The 24,864-nt window shown below is 46.2% G+C and overlaps 1 protein-coding gene across 6 annotated transcripts in view; it reads left to right on the top strand.

The window, feature by feature from the left end:
• Positions 1-5,852: 5,852 nt before the first annotated feature.
• The window catches only part of LOC134352848 (MAP/microtubule affinity-regulating kinase 4-like), a 255,135-nt gene continuing 236,123 nt past the window's right edge, over positions 5,853-24,864 (top strand). For all 6 annotated transcript variants that reach the window (XM_063060350.1, XM_063060355.1, XM_063060349.1 and 3 more), the window contains exon 1: positions 5,853-6,433. In XM_063060350.1, the coding sequence (XP_062916420.1) occupies positions 6,383-6,433 (51 nt within the window). In that variant the 5' untranslated portion in view covers positions 5,853-6,382. The remainder of the gene's footprint in view (positions 6,434-24,864) is intronic.

The raw sequence follows: 24,864 nt of genomic DNA, 5'->3' as shown, positions 1-24,864 counted from the left end.
ACTGATAATTCCATCAAATGAGATTGTAAAAACTGTACCAATTTCATGCTCCAGTAGATCAGTTTTGACTGGTCATTTGGTTTCCTGGTGCGCACCAGTTTTTAATAAATGACCCCTTAATTTTGTACACCAACTCCATGCGCTTTTTCAGTTTGCTTTTACACAGACACACTCACTCTTGCATCCACAAACCTTCTTACATAGAGCCACACACTGCAGACACTCTGATACCGTACACTCACACAAATACACAGAGGCATACTCACTCTTAAACAGACACTAGAGCGACACTCAGAGGTACTGGAGGGACTCTGTGGGTCGGGCAGCATCTAGGGAGAGAAATGAACAGTCGACATTTCAGGTCAAGACTCTTCATCAGGATGGGAAGAGAAGAGGGGAGACAGCCAGCAGAAAGAGTAGGGGAGCAAGAACCAGTGTATCCGGGTCAGGGAGAGAAGGAGTCATGTCAGAAGATGGCAGATGATAGGTGGAAGCGACAAAGGACTGAAGAAGATGGAATCTGATTGGAGAGGACAGAGGACTGTGGAAGAAAGGGAGGGATATTGGGAGGGGAACAGGTGGGTGGGTGTGAAATGATGGGCAGATAGAGAGGATGATGAGAGATGGAGATCAGGAGGGAATAAAACGGCAAGAGGAAGGGTCCGAGGGGAGGTGTTATGATAAAGCACTAAAGTTAGAGGGTATTGTGTGCAGTTTTGGTCTCCATAAGTAATAATGGATTTACTGCCATGGAGGGAGTTAAGTGACAACTGATACTGAGATGGTGGCTTGTTTTGTAACGTAAAGTAGATTCGATCTGTATTTTTCTTGTTTGGAAAGATCAGAGGTGAGGGCCATCGACAAAGTGAAGCACATAGTTATTTCCCCAGGGAGTGGGTACTAAAAATAAGATGGCATAGTTAAAGATCAGATTTAAAACAAAGATTATCTTTATTTGTCAGACATACATTGAAACATATAGTAAAATGTGCTGTTTACATCAACAAACAGTCCAGGAATATGCTGGATGGAGCGCACAAGTGTCGCCAACTTGGCTACATAGCATGCCTATGACTCACGAACACAGACTTCTTTAGAATGCGAAAGGAAATCAGAGCAAGCGCTCACAATCACAGGGAGGAGGCACAGACTCCTTACCGACAGCAGAGAGAATTGAACCCTGATGATTGGCGCCAACTGATGCCCGTCACTGTGCCCCCCATCAAAGGCAAGAGATTTAAAAAGGCATCATTTTCACACAAAGGGTGATGTGCATTTGAAGTGTGCTGCCAGAAATATTGGGCATGTGAGTAACATTTAAAAACCACTTAGATAAATACATGGATAGAAGAGGTTCAGGGGGCAATGGTTTTTCCGAACACAGGCAGATGAGACGACACAGATGAGATGGGCAGAAGGGCCTGTTTCCATGCTATATGACTCTCAGACTCTTTCTCACTGAAACTTGATGCTCATGCCATCAAAAGTTGATTTCAGCCTCCCACGTATCAGCCTTCAGTAACTGATACTTATTGGACAGTATCCAAGTTTGCTGGTGACACAGAAAAAGCGAGGAGAAATTTGTTTAGCCAGAGGGCAGTGAATTTGTGGAATTCATTGCCACCGATGGCTGTGGGGACCAACTCATTGAATATATTTAAAGCAGTGGTTGATCACTCAGGGTGCCAAAGGCTATGTGGAGAAGGCAGGAGAATGGAGTTGAGAGGGGTAGTAAACCAGCCATGATAGAGTGGCAGAGCAGCCTCGATGGGCCAAATGGCCTAATTCTGCTCCCATGTCTTATGGTCTTATGGCAGTGATGCAATCAGGATCTTTCGGCTCTGCAACAGGATTTGGATAGGTGGGAGAAAAGTTGGCGAGTTTCGTGTGGGAAAGTGTGATATGATGTACTTTGCTAAGAGCAATCTAAAGGCAGATGGTTATCGAAGTGGAGAGAGATTTCAAAGGAACCAAACACAGACAAATCCACTTTGCACTAAAACTATATTTTGTTTTAATTATCAGAATCAGAATCAGGTTTAATATCAGTGGCATTTGTTGTAAAAATAGTATTTAGTATATGTTTGGTATACATTTTTCTTGTGAATGCTATTGATACGGTGCTTTGTTGCTGTGCATACAAGGGATTGAAATTGGTTTATTATGGACACATGAACCAAGATCCAGTGAAAAGTTTGTCTTGCATACTGTTCGTACAGATCAGATCATTACACAGAACATTGAGGGAGATCAGGGATAAACAATAACAATGTAACAGCTACAGAGAAAGTGCAGTGAAGATAAACAATAAGGTGCAAGATCGTAACAAGGTAGATTGTGAGGTCAAGGGTCCAAGTTATCATCCGGGGAACTATCTAATAGTCTTATGACAGGGGAGTAGAAGCTGTCCATGATGGCACATCCATTTTCTATATCTACAGCCCGATGGGAAAGAGGAGAGGAGAGAATGTCTGGGGTGGGTGGATGGGTCTTTGATTTTGCCGGCTGCTTTCTAGAGCCAGCAGGAAGTGCAGACTGAGCCCAGGGAGGGGAGGCTGGCTGATGCCCGTGATGTGCTGAGGGAGCCGTGCCCATAATCTCTGCCGGGGAGTTTGTCCGTTCTCCCCGTGACCGCGTGGGTTTCCTCCGGGTGCTGCAGTCTCCTTCCACAGTCCAAGGACATACCAGTTGGTAGGCCTCTCAGAGTCCGAGCCTACATCCCCATCACAAGTGGTGGAAGCGGGTAAGGCTGGCCAACAGGACTCTGGTGCAGCTGTACGGGCCAGTCCCTCACACAGTGGATGCAATGGATTACAGAGACATTGATGAACTCCAACCAGACCATGGGCTTTGGACGATGGAGACGGGATGCCACTGGGACCTAAGGGCACGAGAAGAAGGAGAGCCCAGTTGTTAGGTTAATAGGTCATTCAAATTGTCCCGTGATTAGGCCAGGATTAAATCGGGGGGTTGCTGGGTGGTACCGCTCGAAGGGCCGGAAGGGCCTGTTCCGTGTGGTATCTCAATAAACAAACAAACAAACAAATCTCTGCATTTACTTGCCGTCATGGGCAAAGCAAGCTGTGATACATCAATAAATATTGGTAAGGGTCAACAGTGACATAGCGAATTTCTTTATTCTCCCGAGGAAGGTAGAGGTGGGTTCTTCGGTTGTCCATTGAAATCTGATGACGATGTCCACTCCTTTAATGGTGAGGTCTTTGATGACTGTACAGTCCCATCCTAGACCCACAAGCTCTATTGCAGGAGGGACATGTATATGTAGTAGTGGTGGCAACCATGGCTGCATTTCTCCTGGCTCTCTTCTGCTGTCTTCTGGTTGTTCTTTCCATCTCCAGAATACGAACCCCATCCCCACGCAGCTGTCGCCAAGTGGTACGGTCAGCAGCAACCTCCTCCAGGTCCTCGGGTCTGATCTTGCACTTCCTTAAAACATTCTTCACCTGATCCTTATAGCGCTTCTTCGGCCCTCCAGCTGAGCGTCGACCGTGATGTAGCTGGCCGTATAACACTCGTACTTGTGCCTATAACAATAAACTTGTCTGAATTCAAATGACTAAATGTTAGCAGGGAGATGTAACAACCAGTCAGGAGGGCAATTTGCAAATGAACCTTTATTACATTACAAGGTAAGAAATAGGTAATTACTAACAAGAGAAAATCTGCAGATGCTGGAAACCTGTGTGTTGATAGGTAATTACTGTACAATTACTAACCAAGTTACTGGTTAAAGCCACACCAGTTCACAATTTTGGTTTGCTTAATTGGGAAACAATATACGGATGCTGGAGGCAGTCCAAAATAGATTCACAGGGCTAATGCCAAGGGACGAGAGGGTTGTCCTATCATGAACAGTTAAGGAAATTATAAACAGAAGAGAAGCTGGAAATGCAGAGCAACATACATAAAATACTGGAGGAACTCAAGAGGTCAGGCAGCAGCTACGGAAGCAGATAAATAAACAGCTGACCTTTTGGGCCAAAACCCTTATGTTGACTGTTTATTCCTCCCCTGCTGAGTTTCTCCAGCATTTTGTGTGTGTTAGTTGGAGAAATTGGATCTGTTTAGAAGATTGAGGGGTGATCGAACTGAAGCAAAATCCTGAGGAGGTTTTAAGGGTAGATATTGAGCTGTTTTCCCCAATGGGAGAAATTCAAATGAAAGGACGTTGTTACAAGAGTTAGTGGCAGTCATTTTAAACTGAAGTGTGTTGGAACATCCCGCTGAATGTTGCAGTTCTCTACTTCAGAGAGTTGAGGGTCATTGGGGGTATTTAAAAAGAGCATAGAACAGTACAGGCCCTTTAGCCCACAATGTTGTGCCAAGCTTTTAGCTGACTCCAAGATCAATTTAATCCTTCCCTTCCACGTAGTCCTCAATCTTAATTGCATCCATGTGCCTATTCAAGATTCTCTTAAAAGTTCCAATACATCTGCTCCACTACCACACCAGCAGTGCACTGCAAACACCCACCACGTCTCTCACTGTAAAGGCCCACCTCTGACATTCCCCCATTCTTTCCTGCAAACACATCAAAGTTATGCCCTCTCGTATTTGCCATTTTCTTGCTGGGAGGAAAAGGAGCTTGTTTCCACTCTACGTAAACCTCTTATCTTATACACCTTTATCAGTCCTCCTCTCATCCTCCTTCACTCCACAGAGCTCGCTCAGCCTTTCCTCAGAAAACACGCTCCCCAATCCAGGCAATACCCAAGTAAATCTTCTCTGCACTCTCTCTAAAGCTTCCACATCCTTTTTATAATGAGGTGACCAGAACTGAACACAATATTCCAAGTGTGGTCTAACCAAAATATTATAGAGCTGAAACATTGCCTCGTGGCTGCTGAAGTCAATGCCCTGACTAATGAAGACCAACACATCATTCACCTTCTTAATGAACCACCTGATCAATGTTGAGCCCGCAGACTCCACAAACTTTTATAATCAAACCCCAGCAATATTCCTTATTAGTACTGGGCTAGGAGCTACATCTTGTATCTCATTCTTGGAATGAAATGAAACCCATCTATTGATTCAGACGTACTTAAGATGCCAACTACTCCCAGACCAACCATTAGACACGTGCAAGATGTTATGGTTACGAAGGGGGGGGGGGTAATAAAAAAGGACAGCTTAAAATTATGTGCATTAAAGCCAAACAGGGGAAACTGGTTTCAGAGATAGACTTAGTCCCCCGCACTTTAAAGATCGTAACCTTGAATACAAAATCACCCCCATGTCAAGATCAACCAAGTCAGAACTACAATACCCAATATGCACCGCGTTTTCCGCCAAAGAGGCGGAGAATCAGCGGCGCCATGTAGTCTGGTCCTTGTAGTTCAACTCTGCGACACTAACAACAGAAACCACACCTTAAAAAAAACTCTTGAAATTTAGGCATTAAAATTTTAAAAGAAACTTTTCTGGCGAACACATGCCGCATCAGTAAGAGCCAAATGTCCACTCGCGCCTTTAAATATATGTATTGGTAACGGTGTATCAAAAAAGCGAATACTTTATTGTGCAACGTCTAAGATAAACACTAATAACTTTGAAATTAAATAAATTCGTTGTATAAAAGAACTATTGAAAATATGTCTTGTTTCTTTACTACTCGTGTCCACGGTTTCATTCTTCTAATACAGTTCTTCCTTGTCCGCTCCTGAGGGTTAAAGACCAAACTCTTTTTAAGATGAAACCTTCGCCTTATAAAATCCCCTTTCCAATCCTGGTTTATTGTTTCATCCCTCTCTGCCTGTTTTTTTTTCGCTCTAGGGCAGGTCCCTTTAATCTCAGTGACAGCCTTGATTCCGACGCGTTTCCTGCGCTTTTCGAGTCGGGAGGGCTGCTTTCTTTTCAACCTCCGTCCCTCCCTCCACATCCAATTATTCCTTCCCATCAATGGAGGTTCCTGGACTGCCGTGTTTCCCTCCACTCCGGCGAGCCTGAGAACTGAGGAAGAGAGAAACCGGTGAGGAGACCCACTTTTATCGATGGGATAACGAGGCAGAAGATTTCATTCAGAGGCAATGTTGGTGTTCCTGGGTCACACAAGGAAGTGAAATTTACTGGCGGAATGATGCAGGGAACGCAACATATTTATCCAAATGACACCCCTGTCGTCTGATTTTCATTCACCTTCTCGCTGTGTGGGTCGCTTTTCCCTAGGTGGAAAAATGCATTGAATGAGGACTGGAAAAAAATTGGAAGCTGCTTTCTACACACACACGGGGGAGATACACGGGGTGAGGTTTGAACAAACCCTCGTTCTGCCTCTCCTGTGTATTTCGCTCGGATGAATATTGATGTGTAGTCTTTTTCTGGGAAAGGTTCGTTTTCCCACTGAACTAGACGAGCAAGGATGTCTTCCCGGCTCACGTTACCGTCCCCGAATGAACGGAGCCTCGATCATGTGAGTAGCCTCATAGGGGGGTAACCGACATGGGGGTGGTTGGGGCTAAACGTTGTTACATCGGGTTCCTGCATGGCGGGCGGGGATCGCTGACTGCATGGGGGAAATGTATGCACACATGTTTGTACGGTGTGTGTGTCATGTGTATTGATACGTATACATTGCTTCCATCCATGTACTGGTGGTCGTTTTCTTTCACCTATTTATAACGTGCACTGTCTTAATGTTGAAGTAATTAAAAGTATAATTTACAGAATTTATTATACATATATTCATGCTTTTGTGATATTCCCATCACATCTGAACGTGTATTTTTGTAATGTATAATAATTGCAAATATTCTACAAATTTTCTCAGATCTATGGATGATGTATATAATTATTTTGTGTGCTGTTACAAAATGTGTGATTATTTTGCATAATATGCAAGAACAATGCATAGTATTTACAAGTGTCAAATCTGCATTACAGATAATCTATAATTCAGATATTACATTGTGTTAGCTTCATATAGTTGAGTATATCATAGATTTTACCTACATATATGAACATGTTTCTCATTTAGGTGTATCTCTTAATGTTATCCTGTATTTAAATTCTGTATATCAAAAATTATCCAAGATATATGTATATACATATAATTTATTTTCAAAGGTTTTTAATTGGCACAATTTAATGTATTTAGTTATGCGATATAGCCTTGTTTATGAACTCCATACCATAAGATATGATAATTAAGGTAACAGTATTAATTATATACAGCTTATATAAATAGACCTTTATGAATTATAAATGTGACATAAAAACTCTGCATATTGTGCATGCCACAATATGCAATGTTGCTTGGGTTTCCAAGATACTTTTCGATCATATTCCATGATTCTGTAGATCCCTCCTTATGATGTCAAGCAGTTGGCTATGGTGGGTGTATTATACATGGTGGTGATCTCTCTCTCTGTGGTTTCCCCCTCCCATCATTTCCTTTGGGGAGAAGAAAGGGAGGGTAATGGTCACCTTTCATTCGTATCTTTCATTTTCTGAGTTTACCACCTGTTAATGAAGCATTGTGTGAAAAGGCAGCTGGTGCAGCCAATTTAGGGGCAGTGGGCTCTCAGTTGTGACCATGGCCCACTAATCCAGCTCCCGGGTGTTGACTGTGTGAGACAGGTCAGTAGGGATGTGGGCACTGATCTGAGGTTTTGTGTTCCTATACATTCACCTGAATGGGCAAACACCTCATGGCACGTCAGCCCCTCACTCACCACTGCACTGAGAGTGTCTAGAGCAATCATGAACAAGAGAAAATTTGCAGATGCTGGAAATCCAAGCAACACACTCCAAATGCTGCAGGAACTCAGCAGGCCTGGCAGCATCTACGGAAAATATACAGTCGACGTTTCGGGCTGAAACCCTTCATCAGGACCAGTCTCAGCCCAAAACGTCAACTGTACTCTTTTCCATAGCTGCTGCCTGGCCTGCTGAGCTCCTCCAGAATTTTGTGTGTGTTGCTAGAATATATGAGTGTTGCTTTTAAAGACTTTTTATATGCAAAAGATTCTGCAGATGCTGGAAATCAGGAGCAATGCACACAAAATGTTGGAGGAACTCAGCAGGTCAGGCAGCATCTATGGAGGATGACCAAAACATTGGCTGTTTATTCCCCTCAACAGATGCTGCCCGGCCTGCAGAGTTCCTCCAGCATTTTGTGTGTGGTTAACTATGGAAGATTGTAGACTCAGCTAGCCCCATTATAGGCACTAGACCTCTCACCATCGAGAATATCTTTGATTGAGTTTAAGAGCCGAAAGGTAATGTTACAGCTATATAGGACCCTGGTCAGACCCCACTTGGAGTACTGTGTTCAGTTCTGGTCACCTCACTACAGGAAGGATATGGAAACTATAGAAAGGGTGCAGAGGAGATTTACAAAGATGTTTCCTGGATTGGGGAGCATGCCTTATGATAATAGGTTCAGTGAACTCGATCTTTTCTCCTTGGAGTGATGGAGGATGAGAGGTGACCTGATAAAGGGTGTATAAGGTGATGAGAGGCATTGATCGTGTGGATAGTCAGAAGCTTTGAAATGGCTAACAAGAGAGAACACAGTTTTAAGGTGCTTGGAAGTAGGTACAGAGGAGATGACGGGTAAGTTTTTTACGCTGAGAGTGGCGAGTGCGTGGAATGGGCTGCTGGCGACGGTGGTGGAGGAGGATACAAAAGGGTCTTTTAAGAGACTCCTGGATAGGTATATGGAGCTTAGGATAATAGAGGGCTATGAGTAACCCTAGGTAATTTCTAAAGTAAGTACATTTTCAGCACAGCATTATGGGCCAAAGGGCCTGTATTGTGCTGTAGGTTTTCTATGTTTCTATGTAAAAGGTGGTGCTTCAAGAAGGCAGCATCCATTATTAAGGCCCCTCACCACCCAGAACATGCTCTTTTCTCATTGCTGCCATCAGGCAAGAGGTACAGGAGCCTGAAGATGCATACTTAATGTTTTAGGAACAGCTTCTTCCCCTCTGCTATCAGATTCCTGAATGGACAATGAACTCACTATTTATGCACCATTAATAATATTTTAATACATATATCTCTTTCTGTAATTCATAGTATTTTTTATGTCTTGTACTGTAATGCCGTGGCAAAACAACAAACTTCATGGACATGTCAGTGATGACAAATCTGATTCTGATTTTCAAATGAACGTTCGAAGAAGGAATCTCAGACAGAAGAGATGCTGCAGATGCTGGAAATCTAGTTCAACTCACACAAAACGCTGGAAGAACTCAGCAGGTCAGGCAGCATCTATGGAGGGAAATGAACAGTCAGGGCTTTGGGCTGAGGCCCTTCCTTGGATCTCCCCGAACTCGCCCTCTTCCTCCGCATTCACGCTCTTCCCTTGCGTTTGCCCTATCACCCAACAGCTCGCACTTCTCCTGTGCATCAGTTTTATTCAGTTTTGGACCCTTGTCTGAGAAAGGATGTGTTTGCTTTGGAGGCAGTACAATGAAGATTCACCAGGAGCCTGACTGGGGTCAGTTGGTTGTCTCATCAAGAACTAAGGAAATTAAATCAGTGTTGTTTGGAGCCAAGAAGAATGAGGAGTGATCTTATTGACGCATGAGTTGCTTGGGAGAGAAGAGAAGGTAGATGCTGAGATGTTTTTACTAGAGGTGGAATGTAGAACAAGGGGACGTTATTACAAGAGGAAGGGCTGGTCATTTGAAACTGAGGTATGCAGGAACTTAGAAGATGGGAAAGTGAGCTTTATTGGTTATATTTACGTCGAAACATACAGTGAAATGTGTCCTTTGCGTCAAATCAAATCAGCGAGGATTGGGTTGGGCAGCCTGCAAGTGTCTAGTGCCCGCAACTCACTAAACCCATCCATGTATAATTGGAGCTCGTCATAGCAGTGTGGCACCGCGTCCAATCTGGAGTCGGTGCTGTCTCCTGCTGTTTGCTCACAGAAGACGGGAGTATTGTGTTCGACTGCAGACTGCCACAATGTCCATAGACTCAGGGCCACAGACTATATTTTTTGTGTGACTGTATTTTATTGATATCTTGTATGTGCTTTCTACCTGGTATGTGCTATTTGTGCCTTGTGCTGTGTGTGACTGTTGGTATTGTGTTTTGTACCTTGGCCCTGGAGTACCATTGTTTCATTTGGCTGTATTCAAGGGTATTCAGGTATGGTTGAATGATAATTAAACTTGAACTCAAACTGGACGGCATCGAATCTCTGCAACTCCTTACTTCTGAGGGTCTGGGTCATTGTATCTAAAGAGGTGGATTCAAACTCTGAAAGATTGGGGAATTGATGGCTATGGGAACTGACAGAGTTGCAGTTTGGGGCAGATCATATATGGTCGTGTTGAATAGTAAGTCAGGCTTGATGGGACAAGAGGCCTACCTCTCCTATTTCCTTGTTTACTCAGCTTGCTTGCTACCAGATTATCAAGAAGACCAATGGAATGTTGGCCTTCATTGCACGAGGGATTGAATGTAAGAGAAAAGATGGTGCTGGTGAGGCTGCAGTTGGAGTACTGTGTGCAGTTCTGGTGTCCTTACTTAATGAAAGATATACTAGCTTTGCAGGGGGTGCAGAGGAGATTCATTAGGTTGATTCCAGAGTTGAGGAGGTTAACCTATGAAGAGAACATTAGCCTGGGACTAAACTTACTGGAATTCAGAAGAATTAGAAGGAATCTTGTTGAAACATTTAAAATTTTGAATTCATACAAGAGAGGCAGCAAAGTTATTTCCGTTGGTAGGTGAGCCTAGAATTAAGGGAGATGGCCTCAGGACTGGAAGGAATAAATTTCAGACCATAAGCCACTGGGGCAGAAATAGGCCGTTCGGCCCGTCGATTGTGCTCCACCATTTGATCGTGCCCGATCCTCCCACTATAAGACGTTTCAAATGAAATGAGGAGACCCTGCTTTTCCCAGGGAGTAGTGAATCTGCTCAGGGATTCTGCCACATTCAATATATTTGAGACACAGTTAGATGGATTTTTTGCATAGAGAATTAAGGGTTATGGGGAAAAGTCAGGAAGGTGGGGTTGAGTCCACAGCCAGATCAGTCATGATCTCATTGGCAGAGCAGGCTGGACGGGTCAGATGCGGAGGAAGGTAAAAAGGGTTTTCCAAGGCCTTTGACAAGGTCCAGAAGGCTGGAATGGAAGAGATCAGGGTGAGCTAGCTAGTTGGACACAGAGTCGTTTTGGTGGCAGGAGGCAGGTTGTGGTAGTGGAGGGTTGATTTTTATATTGGCGTCCTGTGATTAGCAGTGTGCTGCAAGGATCAGTGCTGTATCCCCTTTCATTGTTGTAGATGTTATCAGCTGAGTGTGCCCGACATCTCAGAGGGCGGTGACTCGGTGTGATTCAGTGCTACAGGCGGCTGTCATTGGGCATATTTAAAACTGAAGTAAGGGTGTCAAAGGTTACCGGGAGAAGGCAGGGGGATGGGGTTGAGAGGGACAATAAATGAGCCATGAACAAATGGCAAAGCCGATTTGATGGGCCAAAAGGCCTAATTCTGCTCCTAAGTCTTGTGGGATCTGAGGGGAACGTTTTTCTCTGAGGTGATGGCGGAGGCAGGAGCAGTAACAACATTTCGGAGGTATCTGGATAGGTGCCTAAATGAGCGGGGCACAGAGAGATATGGGATTAATGCAGGCAAGTGAGGTTAGTATGAGCAAGATCACTGGCATATGATGGGCCGGATGGCCTGTCTGTATCCTGTACAGCTGAGCTGATGTCTCAGGTTGATGAACTTTCAACAGAGATGGGCAGTTCTGAGGGATGGAATCCTCCCATCCATCCCACAATCTCTTTGACCCCTTGGCAGGAGGTTTCGTAGCATTAGGACAAGGACTGTTAGGACGAGAAACAGTTTCTTCCCCTAGGCTGTAAGGCCACTGAATTCCCAGGCCTCGTCACATATAAAGTGCCAGTGGTGTTCTACTCTTCACTCCTTAACTGTTGTCGTGAATGCACCTTATGCTAAATGTTAATCTTCTGGAACACATTCTAGAATGAGTGAATTAAATTTGTGGTAATGTTGCTCTGTGTGTTGTCTGTGCACTGTGTTGTACATCTAGGTCCGGAGTAGCATTGCTCCTCATAGCGGCATACATGGGTTTGGCTGAATGACAATAAAGTCAGCTTGAAATGGATACAAACTGGAATGATTGGTTATCTGAATTGAACGTGTGTACAGTGTGTAAGAGCTCACTGGAGATACAAGTTGCTTGTGTTTCATGAAACTTGGTGTGTATGGAGGGATGTAGAGCCTCAGTACATACAGTGGGAGATCTGTAACAGAATGTGCAATATGCATTCAGTGGTCACTTTATTAAGTACACCTCGTTAATGCAAATATCTAATCAACCAATCATGTGGCAGCAACTCAGTGTAGAAAAGCCTGCGGTCGTGGTCAAGAGGTTCAGTTGTTGTTCAGACCAAGCATCGGAATGGGGAAGAAACGTGATCTAAGTGACTTTGACTGTGGAATGATTGTTAGTGCCAGACAGGGTGGTTTGTGCATCTTGGAAGCTGCTGATCTCCTGGATTTTTAATGCACGGCAGTTTGCAGAGAATGGTGCAAAGAAACCCATCAAATGAGTAGCAGTTCTGTGGGTGAAAATGCCTTGTTAATGAGAGAGGTCAGAGCAGAATAGCCAGACTGGTTCAAGCTGACAGGAAAGCAACTCAAATAATCCCATGTTACAAAGGTGGTGTGCAGAAGAGCATCTCTGAACCTTGAAGAGGATGGGCTAGAGCAGCAGAAGACCGCACTAGGTTCCACTCACCACTCCTGTCCCTAATAAAGTGTGGTGTCACAGCTACAGAGAAAGTGCCCTACCGATACACAAGTAGGGTGCAAGGAGCACTACAGGGTAGATCTTCTTTAGCACGCAGTCAGATTTTATCAGTGTATGCCCAAGGACACTGATAGTGTGTACAAGTGGAATGAAAAACTTACTCTCAGCAGCACCATGGATACTCAGCATTCACAGTCCAACAATCTGGTGACAGCGCTGTGGATGCTGTCCTTGAGCTTGGCCTTGTGCATTCTGAAGGTTTTGTATCTTCTGCCTGATGGGGGTGGGGGGAATGCAGAGAGAATGACCAGGGTGGGTGAGGGATTTTCGTTACGTTGGCCGTTTTCCTAAGGCAGCGGGAAGTGGAATCAGTCCATGCAGAGGAGAATGGTTTCTGTGAAGGACTCATGGTCATTGTGGGGCTGAACAAGATAAACATGTTGTAAGTTGAAAATAAAATATCAAAAAATCAATCAAGGGTCAACTTTATTTGTCAGATACATTTACATCAGAATCATGATCAGGTTTAATATCACTGTCGTGAAATTGGTTGTTATGTGACAGCAGTACATTGCTATACAGAATAGGGGGAAAAAATGTGAATAGCAGGAAACGTGCGTGTGTGCTGTCAGGCTCGTGTACCTCCTCCCTGATGGTAGCAGTGAAAACAAGGCATGAACCTGTTGGGGTCTTTAATGATGAATGCTGCCTTTTTCATGCATTATTCCTTGAAGAAGCCCTGGATATGGACGTTAGTGCCTGTGATGGGGCTGACTGAGTTTACGCTCTGCAGCTTATTTTGATCCTGTGCAGTAGCCTCCTCCTCCCATATCAGACAGTGATGCAACCATTTAGAATGCTCTCCATGGTACATCTGTAGAAATTTGCTTGTCTTTAATGACATACCAAATCTCTTCAAGCTCTAATGAAACATAGCTGCCCTCGCCTTCTTTGTAGCTGTGTTGATATGTTGGGTTCAGGATAGATCCTCGGAGGTATCGACACCCAGGAACTTGGAGTTGCTCACCCTTCTGTTCCCTCCGTGAGGACTGGTCTGTATTCCCTCCTCTTACCCTTTCTGAAGTCCGCAATTAGCTCTTTGGTCTCGCTGACGATGAGTGCAAGATTGTTGCTGCGACGCCACTCAACTAATTGGTGTATCTCGCACCTGTAGACCCTCTCATCTCCATCTGAGATTCTACCAACAGTGGCTGTATCATCAGCAAATGTATAGATGGTATTTGAACTGTGCCTGGCCACACAGTCGTGGGTATAGCGAGAGTGGAGCAGTGGGCTAAGTGCACAGCCTTGAGGTGCACCAGTGTTGATCGTCAGCGAGAAGGAGATGTTATCACCAATCTGCACAGCCTGTGATCTTCCGGTTAGGAAGTTGGGGATCAAGATGGAGAGGGAGTTCAAAGGCCCAGGTTGTTGGGCTTTTTGATCAGACTGTAGAAATAATTGTGTTAAACACTGAACTGTAGTCAATAAACAGCATCTTGACATAGATACTTGTATTGTCCAGGTGATCCAAGGCTGTGTGAACAGCCAATGAGATCACATCCGCCATAGACCTATTGTGGTGATAGGCAAATGGCAGTGGGTCCAGGTCCTTGCTGATGCAGGAGTTGATTCTAGCCATAACCAACCTCTCAAAGCACTTCATCACCATAGATGTCAGTGCTACTGGACAATAGGTGTTGAGGCAGCTCATCCTGCTCTTTGTGGGCCCTGGTATAACCTTTTGGTGCAAGTGGGAATGCCCAGCTGCAGCAGTGAGAGATTGAAAATGCCATTTGGTTGGCACAGGTTTTCTGAGCCTTACCAGGTACTCCAACAGAGCCTGTCACCTTGCAAGGGTTCACCCTCTTAAAAGACTGACAGATTGAAAGCTTGAAAGCCTGAGACAGGATGCTGCAGGGATCCTGAGAGCTGCAGTTTCATTCTCCCTTTCAAAGCAAGCATAAAAGGCATTGAGCCCGTCTGAGAGTGAAGCATCACTGCCATTCATGACGTTCGGTTTTGCTTTGTAGGAGGTAATGGATTGCAAACCCTGCCAGGGTTGGTGTGCATCCAGTTCCATCTCCACCCTCATTTGGCTCGTACCTTTGCTTTTGAGGGAGACTTCCGTAAGTCGAACCTGGTTTTCTTGTACAGATCTGGGGTTGCCTAACTTGAATGCCACAGATCTGACCCCTGGCAGACTACCAACCTCCTGGTTCATCCGTGGCTTTTGATTTGGGTATGTACGGTATGTTCTCGTAGGCACACACAGGGTTTGATGGAGTTAGTGACAGCTGTGACGTATGTGTATTAGGAATTTGCTGTGGTGCATTGGCACGATAGACAACAAATTAAATGAAGTACACAGGGTTAATGGCAGGCTTGTGGAGGAGAAGAGAGATTTCGGGGTTCAGGTCCATAGACGTCAAGGGGCTTTATGTTCTTTGTTCCACTTGTGCAAAATAAATTATATAAAGAGAACGTCAGAAGTACAGATATGGAATAAATACCAGCGTGTATTTACAATGTAAACAGCTTTATAAAAAGTGGTTTAAAGTCTTCACAGTGCAGTGGCTGGGGTGTGGGGAGGCCAACTAGAATGGTGGATGGCATTAACTGACTGGGGGAAGAAACTTTGAACATGGTGTGAAAGTTTTCCTTTTCTAGCCGTATAGCTTTAAATAAAACACCCTGAAACTGTCCCATCTGCCTCCCTGAGGGTAGCAACAGCATGAGTCTGATAGAGAACCTATCCTTTTCATTACTCCATCACAAATACGTCTCACTTAGATAGAGTAAATCTATCTACACTGCCAAATCAAACACTACAAAGGTGTTAAATACACAGTGAATCTCCCTCAACACTGCCCCATCACACACTCCCAGGAGAGGGACAGTATGGGTTAGGTACAGAGTGAAGCTCCCTCTACACTGTCCCATCACACACTTCCAGGAGAGGGACAGTATGGGTTAGGTACAGAGTGAAGCTCCCTCTACACTGTCCCATCACACACTTCCAGGGCAGGGACAGTATGGGTTAGGTACAGAGTGAAACTCCTCTACACTATCCCATCACACATTCCCAGGGCAGGGACAGTAGGGGTTAGATACAGAGTGAATCTCCCTCAACACTGCCCCATCACGCACTCCCAGGACAGGGACAGTATGAGTTGGATGTAGAGTGAAGCTCCCTCTGCACTGTCCTATCACACACTCCCAGGGCAGGGACAGCATGGGTTAGATACAGATTGAAGCTCCCTCTACACTGTCCCATCACACACACCCAGGGCAGGGACAGCATGGGTTAGATACAGAATGAAACTCGCTCTACACTGCCCCATCACACACTCCCAGGGCAGACAGAATGGGTTAGATACAAAGTGAAACTCCTTCTCCACTGCCCTATCACACACTCCCAGGGCAGGGACAGCACGTGTTAGATACAGAGTGAAGCTCCCTCTACACTGTCCCATCACACACTCCCAGGGCAGGGACAGCACGGGTTAGATACAGAGTGACTCGCTCTACACTGCCCCATCACACACTCCCAGGGCAGACAGAATGGGTTAGATACAAAGTGAAACTCCTTCTCCACTGCCCTATCACACACTCCCAGGGCAGGGACAGCACGTGTTAGATACAGAGTGAAGCTCCCTCTACACTGTCCCATCACACACTCCCAGGGCTGGGACAGTATGGGTTAGATACACAGTGAAGGTCCCTCTGCACACTCCTAATTCAGGATTCAAGATTGCTTCATGTCATTTCTAGTACGCACATGTAAAGAAGAACTTCAGCACGACGAAATCTGCAGATGCTGGAAATTCAAGCAACACACACAAAATGCTGGTGGAACGCAGCAGGCCAGGCAGCATCTCTAGGAAGAGGTACAGTCAACGTTTCAGGCCGAGACCCTTCGTCAGGACTAACTTAGTAGTTTTTACACTGGCTCGAATGCAGCAGAAAAAAAACACAGAAAACTGCAGGTATATAATTGTAAACAACAGGAATTCTGCAGATGCTGGAAATTCAAGCAACATACATCAAAGTTGCTGGTGAACGCAGCAGGCCAGGCAGGATCTCTAGGAAGAGGCGCAGTCGACGTTTCAGGCCGAGACCCTTCGTCAGGATAATTGTAGCTCGGTTATTCCACCCTTGTAAGTTCCTAATGGGTGGACTAGGCCTAATTTTTTCCCCTTCAGGGCTTTATTCCAAAATGTCTGTTTGAAGATAAATTATGCTTCAGTCAGTCTTGCCTATTCTATGCACACTACCCAAGCGAGGTTGAGTGTCTGAATTAAAGCAGCTGTCTGCCCCTAAACACTGGAGAGCCTTAGTAATTGGTCTCTGTCAGACCTCTCCACAAGCATAACAACTTGAGGAGACGCAGCCTTCCCTCCTCACCTACGGGCCCCTCACAGTCATGTGACATTCTGCACTCTTCAACAATGGCCCTTTGTCATGCTGAAGAGTCCTTGGAAAACACGGGCCACTTCCCACATCTCTGCGCCAGCATTCCGAGAAGGCAGAGCTCTGCCAGGAAGGGTTTTAGAAAAATTGGATTAGTGTCATGACTGGAAATTATGCCAGGGTAGCATAGAGTGAGCCTTACTCTGTATCTAACCCATTCTGTCCCTGCCCTGGGAGTGTGTGATGGGACAGTGTAGAGGGAGCTTCACTCTATATCTAACCCATTCTGTCCCTGTCCTGGGAGTGCGTGATGGGGCAGTGTAGAGGGAGTTTCACTCTGTATCTAACCCATTCTGTCCCTGCCCTGGGAGTGTGTGATGGGACAGTGTAGAGGGAGCTTCACTCTATATCTAACCCATTCTGTCCCTGTCCTGGGAGTGCGTGATGGGGCAGTGTAGAGGGAGTCACTCTGTATCTAACCCATTCTGTCCCTGTCATGGGAGTGCGTGATGGGGCAGTGTTGAGGGAGATTCACTCTGTATCTAACCCATTCTGTCCCTGCCCTGGGAGTGTGTGATGGGGCAGTGTAGAGGGAGCTTCACTCTGTATCTAACCCATTCTGTCCCTGCCCTGGGAGTGTGTGATGGGGCAGTGTTGAGGGAGATTCACTCTATATCTAACCCATTCTGTCCCTGCCCTGAGAGTGTGTGATGGGACAGTGTAGAGGGAGCTTCACTCTGTATCTAACCCATTCTGTCCCTGCCCTGGGAGTGTGTGATGGGGCAGTGTAGAGGAGCTTCACTCTGTATCTAACCCATTCTGTCCCTGCCCTGGGAGTGTGTGATGGGACAGTGTAGAGGGAGCTTCACTTTGTATCTAACCCATTCTGTCCCTGCCCTGAGAGTGTGTAGCGGGAGCTTCACTCTATATCTAACCCATTCTGTCCCTGTCCTGGGAGTGCGTGATGGGGCAGTGTTGAGGGAGATTCACTCTGTATCTAACCCATTCTGTCCCTGCCCTGAGAGTGTGTGATGGGACAGTGTAGAGGGAGCTTCACTCTGTATCTAACCCATTCTGTCCCTGCCCTGGGAGTGTGTGATGGGACAGTGTGGAGGGAGCTTCACTCTGTATCTAACCCATTCTGTCCCTGCCCTGGGAGTGTGTGATGGGACAGTGTAGAGGGAGCTTCACTTTGTATCTAACCCATTCTGTCCCTGCCCTGAGAGTGTGTAGAGGGAGCTTCACTCTATATCTAACCCATTCTGTCCCTGTCCTGGGAGTGCATGATGGGGCAGTGTTGAGGGAGATTCACTCTGTATCTAACCCATTCTGTCCCTGTCCTGGGAGTGTGTGATGGGACAGTGTAGAGGGAGCTTCACTCTGTATCTAACCCATTCTGTCCCTGCCCTGGGAGTGTGTGATGGGACAGTGTAGAGCGAGCTTCACTCTGTATCTAACCCATTCTGTCCCTGCCCTGGGAGTGTGTGATGGGACAGTGTAGAGGGAGCTTCACTCTGTATCTAACCCATTCTGTCCCTGCCCTGGGAGTGTGTGATGGGACAGTGTAGAGGGAGCTTCACTCTGTATCTAACCCATTCTGTCCCTGCCCTGGGAGTGTGTGATGGGGCAGTGGAGAGGGAGCTTCACTCTGTATCTAACCCGTGCTGTCCCTGTCCTGGGAGTGTGTGATGGGGCTGTAGAGAGGGAGCTTCACTCTGTATCTAACCCATGCTGTCCCTGTCCTGGGAGTGTGAGTGATGGGACAGTGGAGGGGGAGCTTCACTCTGTATCTAACCCGTGCTGTCCCTGTCCTGGGAGTGTGAGTGATGGGACAGTGGAGAGGGAGCTTCACTCTGTATCTAACCCGTGCTATCCCTGTCCTGGGAGTGTGAGTGATGGGACAGTGGAGAGGGAGCTTCACTCTGTATGTAACCCGTGCTGTCCCTGTCCTGGGAGTGTGAGTGATGGGACAGTGGAGAGGGTGCTTTATTTTGTATCTTGCCCATTGGTTGGTGATCACCTTTTGAGGAGGGTGATATAGCCTTGTCTGTAACCTCTGCTGGGAATCGATAACTCAGACTGAGTGGATTTCCATACAGCCTGGGATTCCTCAGCAATGGGGATTATTCTCAGTATGATTAATGTCTGATAGTTTCATGGAACCAAAATGTGTGCTTGCATTGTTTTTGAGTATATTAGTTGAAAAAATATTGCCAGTGGGAGGATGGTTCTGACAGAAAAATTATTGCTGATGTTAATCTGACTTTCAAGAGACACAGAAAATGCTCAGGAGGTCAGGCAGCATCTGTGGTGAGAGAAGGAGTCTACATTTATGATTGATCTTCCATGAGAACCAATGTCATGATCGTCAATTTTAAAAACTCAGCAAATTGGATATTGGGGGTGGGACTGACTAGAAATGGATATGTTGGCTATCCAATCATAAGGGTATGAGGACTCGATTGGAGGCTATTTAGAAGAATGAATGGGGATCTCATTGACCCCTGCTGAATATTGAAAACAAATGATAAGAACAAGAGATTCTGCAGATGCTGGAAATCCAGAGCAACACCCACAATGTATTGAGAGGAACTCAGCAGGGCATTCAGGAAATGAATCAGAAGTCAACGTTTCGAGCCAAGACCTTTCATCAGGACTAGAAAGGAAGGGGAAAGATGCCAGAATAAGAAGGTGGTGAAAGGAGAGAACTCGCTAAAAGATGATGAGTTGGTTGGCGGAGGGGGAATGAAGTAAGAAGCTGGGAGGTGATAATTTGGAAAAGCCAAAGGGCTGGAGAAGAAGGCAACCATTTTAATTCCTCCATTCCGGTTCCAACATTTCGGTCTATGGCCTCCTCTTCTGCCACGATGAGGTCACTCTCAGATTCGAAGAGCAGCACCTCGTATTCCATCTAGGTAAGCTCCAATCTGATGACATGAACATAGATTTCTCCTTCCCATAATTTCTCACTCCTCCCCCTTCCCCATCTTTGGGGAGTAGAAGAGGCTTCTTATCTCTCCCTCACTTACCTATCACCTCCCCTGGTGCCCCCTCCTTCCCTTTCTCCCATGGTCTGCTGTCCATCCCTTTGCCTTTTCCAATGATCATCCCCCACACTTAGCTTCTTACTTCAACCCCCTTGCCTGGTCTCACCTATCGCCTGCCAGCTTGTGCCCCTTTCCCTCCCACCACTTTCTTATTCCGGCTTCTTTCCCCTTCCTTCCCAGTGCTGACGAATGGTCTTGGCTTGTCCCGGCAAATGTTTATTCACTTCCATTGACACTGCCTGACCTTCTGAGTTCCTGAAGCAATTTGTGTGCGTTACTCAAGCTTTCTAACATCTACAGAATCTCTTGTGTTTATAATATTCTCTGTACCATCTCCAATATATAAGAAGTATTGTGCAATTCTATTCCTCCAGTTCTGGTAGTTTTACAATGTCCGATTGGAATGATGTTCCTTCGAATAGCAAAGCTTTCCCTCAGTCCTGTGAGCCAAGATTAGGTTCTGTACTCATTAGGTGATATGTGAAATTTCAGACGAGAGTCAGAATGGAGAGGATACAACACAGGCTAGCCCACCCTTGTTGCATTTTTAAGTGAAGCTTCAGTAGCCCTCTATACCCTCCCCATCCATGTACTTGTCTGAACTTCTCCAAAAATGTTGCAGTCAGACCCATATCCACCACTTCCACTGGTAACTTGTTCCACGTCTGTACCATCCTCTAACTGAAGAATTTCCTCCTCAGGTTCTCCTTGAATCTTTCCCCTCTCACCTTTACCCTGTGACCTTTAGTTCTAATCTCATCCAACCTCAGTGGAAAAAGCCTGCTTGCATTTACCCTAACTATACTCTTCATAATTTTGTCTACCTCTATCAAATCTCCCCTCATTCTCCAGGGACAGTTGTGGAAGCCAAGTCATTAGAATGGTTTAAAATGGAGGTTGATAGGTTCTTGATTAGTCAGGGCGTCAAAGGTTACAGGGAGAAGGCAGGAGAATGGAGTTGAGAGGGATAATAAATCAGCCATGATAGAATGGTGGAGCTGTCTCAATAGGGCCAAATGGCCTAATTCTGCTCCTATATCAGATGGTGTTAATGTCAGAAAGCAGATGAATAGGATGCTGGAAGTAGCAGATGGCAAGCTTGCTTTGAAAGGTTTGGCAATCACCTCACCTGCACCTCTGGCACCTCGAGGGCTGCCTGTGGGACTGGGACTTGGACTCTGGATGTGGAGGAAGTATCCCATGGGGAGGGTCCCTCTGGCCAGCCAGGCCTGGACGCTCGTCTCACAAAGCTGGCGATCAGGCGCTCTGTTTGGGGATTCACCTCACGGAGAGCTGGAAGTATAGCAGGTCATGGGGCAGGCAAACAAAAAAGAAGGAATGTTGGTCTTTAAATACGACTCATTGAGCCCACTAACTCACGCCGCAGTATGTTTCAGGGTCTGTGAAGCAGCAAGATGTTTATAAATAGAATAAAGCAATAAAAAGAACCTTTTTTTTTCCCTTTGAGCGTGACTCATAGAGCAAATGAGACACGATTTTTCCCTAACTTGCCTTGGAAGTACATAGAAACATAAATGCCAAAAACATGGCGGAGCCGGAATGATATGCTGATGGGTTAAAGCAAAACAAAATGCCCCAAAATTCAAAATGGGACAGATGCAATTCCAAAAACAGATGGAGAACAAAATTGCCTTAAATCTTTTTAATCCCTCCCAAACCTTTTGTGCTATGCCCTGCTGTGCCCTCCTTGCCCTGCTGTGCCCTCCCGTGCCCTCCTTGACAAATGAATACAGAGTAAGTGTAAAATATTTGTTAAATGATGAGGGATTGAGTCGTACAGAAGTTCAATGAGACAGGTTGCTCTTGTGTAAAAGTTACTGAGAAACATCGTACCGAGCATCAGGTAATGAGGAAGGCAAGTGGTGTAGCTTCTTTTTCTATTCCCCATTCTGACTCCCATCTTACCTCTTCTCTTCTTTTCACCTGCCTATCATGTCCCCCTGGTGCCAATTCCTGCCCTTTCTCCCAAGGTCCACACTCCTCTCCTATCAGATTCCTCCTTCTCCAGCCCTTTACCGTTTCCACTCATCTTCCACCTCCCAGCTTCTCACCTCATCCTCCCTTCCGATCCAGATGGCTTTACTTATTGTTGTCTTCAAACTTGTGCTCCTTCCCCTCCCCCGCCATTATTCTGGCTTCTTCCCCCTTCCTCTCCAGCCCTGAAGAAGGATCTCAGCCTGAAACTCCTTTTTTTAAAGAAAGGGGCTTCCCTTCCTCCACTATCGACTCTGCTCTCAAACGCATCTCCTCCATTTCACGCACATCTGCTCTCACTCCATCCTCCCGCCACCCCACTAGGAAGAGGGGTCCCCTGGTCCTCACCTACCACCCCACCAGCCTCCGGGTCCAACATATTATTCTCCGTAACTTCCGCCACCTCCAATGGGATCCCACCACTAAGCACATCTTTCCCTCCCCCCCTCTCTCTGCATTCCGCAGGGATCGCTCCCTATGCGACTCCCTTGTCCATTCGTCCCCCCCATCCCTCCCTACTGATCTCCCTCCTGGCACTTATCCTTGTAAGCGGAACAAGTGCTACACATGCCCTTACACTTCCTTCCTTACCACCATTCAGGGCCCCAAACAGTCCTTCCAGGTGAGGCGACACTTCACCTGTGAGTCGGCTGGGGTGATATACTGCGTCCGGTGCTCCCGATGTGGCCTTTTATATATTGGCGAGACCCGACGCAGACTGGGAGACCGCTTTGCTGAACACCTACGCTCTGTCCGCCAGAGAAAGCAGGATCTCCCAGTTGCCACACATTTTAATTCCACATCCCATTCCCATTCTGACGTGTCTATCCACGGCCTCCTCTACTGTAAAGATGAAGCCACACTCAGGTTGGAGGAACAACACCTTATATTCCGTCTGGGTAGCCTCCAACCTGATGGTATGAACATTGACTTCCGTTAATGCCCCACCTCCCCCTCGTACCCCATCTGTTACTTATTTTTATACACACATTCTTTCTCTCACTCTCCTTTTTCTCCCTCTGTCCCTCTGACTATACCCCTTGCCCATCCTCTGGGTCCCCCCCCTTGTCTTTCTCCCCGGACCTCCTGTCCCATGATCCTCTCATATCCCCTTTGCCTATCACCTGTCCAGCTCTTGACTCCATCCCTCCCCCTCCTGTCTTTTCCTATCATTTTGGATCTCCCCCTCCCCCTCCCCCTCCAACTTTCAAATCTCTTACTCACTCTTCCTTCAGTTAGTCCTGACGAAGGGTCTCGGCCTGAAACGTCGACTGTACCTCTTCCTAGAGATGCTGCCTGGCCTGCTGCGTTCACCAGCAACTTTGAAGTGTGTCGCCTGAAACATCAGCTGTTTATTCCCCTCCATAGATGCTGCCTGGCCTGCTGAGCATTTTTTTTTGCATTACTCTGGATTTTCAGCATCTGCAGAATATCTTGTTTTTATAAGTGATATGTTATCCAATATTATGAGACAGTTTGGATCGAAGAGTTAGAAGTCTTGCTGCAATTTTACCTGATGCTGGCGAGAGCAGTGACCTCCAGGTTGGAGTATTGTCCAGGCAGAAGCCATGAGGGCTGAAGAGCTGCCGTGTCACTGGGGTTGGAAGTCCATGCAGGCCCAGAATTTGGGGTTCAAAAACCTCAAGTCCAGAAGGAGAAGCCTGAAGGTTGAAGACTAAAGTTTGGAAGTCCAGACGCAGGGCAATGTTATTGAAGTCAGAGACCTGAATCTGGGCTCGTGAACGGAGCTCGGAGACCCAATGACTGACAGCCTGAGGCCAAGGACTGGAGGCTTGGGGGCAGCCTGCCCTGGGGTTACAGATCTGTCTGTGTGCTAGAAGGGCAGGGTAGCAATTTGTTTTGCTGCTGAACACTGTGGGCATGTTATATTGGTGCCAGAATGTGTGGTGACACCTGTGAGCTGTCCCCAGCCTCTCCTTAGTTGTGTTGGTTGTTAATAAAAACAATGTATTTCACTTTGATGTACATGTGATAAACTTGAATCTGAGACTGCACGTGGAGTATTTGTTTGTAATTTTTGATCTTCCGGCCCAGCGAGCCCATGCAGCTCAAAGACACCCATGTGACCAATGAACCCGTTTGTCTTTGGAATGTCGGAGGAAACTGGAGCACCCGGAGGAAACCCACGTGGTTTTACAAAGGAGGAGTGGAGTGAAGCTTAACTAGACCAGTCCTAAGGGTGATGACCGGGTCTGTTACATGGGGGAGATCCCAGTTCCGCAGAGTTTACAAGTTTGCCATGTGACAAGAGATTGAGTGTGCAAGGGTAGGCATTTTCTGCAGACACAAGAGACCACAGATGCTGGAAACTAGAGCAACACCCAATCTGCAGGAGGAACTTAGCGGGTTGAGCAGCATTTGAGTGGGAGGAACTATTGCCATTTTAGGTCCTGATGTGAGTTTTGTTCTGATACGTTGACAACTCCTTCTTCTCAACCCCCCCACAGATCTGGGTTAGTTTGGGCACTGAGGTAAATGATGATGATGATAAATGGCAGAGCAGGTTCAAAGGGCAGAATGGTATCCTCCTGCCCTAACTCTTGTGTTGTTATGTTAACACACACCATTGGGACCTGCCCCATGTTGGCCACATGATAGCATAATACTATTACATCATGAGCAA

The sequence above is a fragment of the Mobula hypostoma genome, chromosome 10 (genome assembly GCF_963921235.1).
Source record: "Mobula hypostoma chromosome 10, sMobHyp1.1, whole genome shotgun sequence".
NCBI lineage: Eukaryota > Metazoa > Chordata > Chondrichthyes > Myliobatiformes > Myliobatidae > Mobula > Mobula hypostoma.
This window is presented reverse-complemented; position numbering and strand designations above follow the sequence as displayed.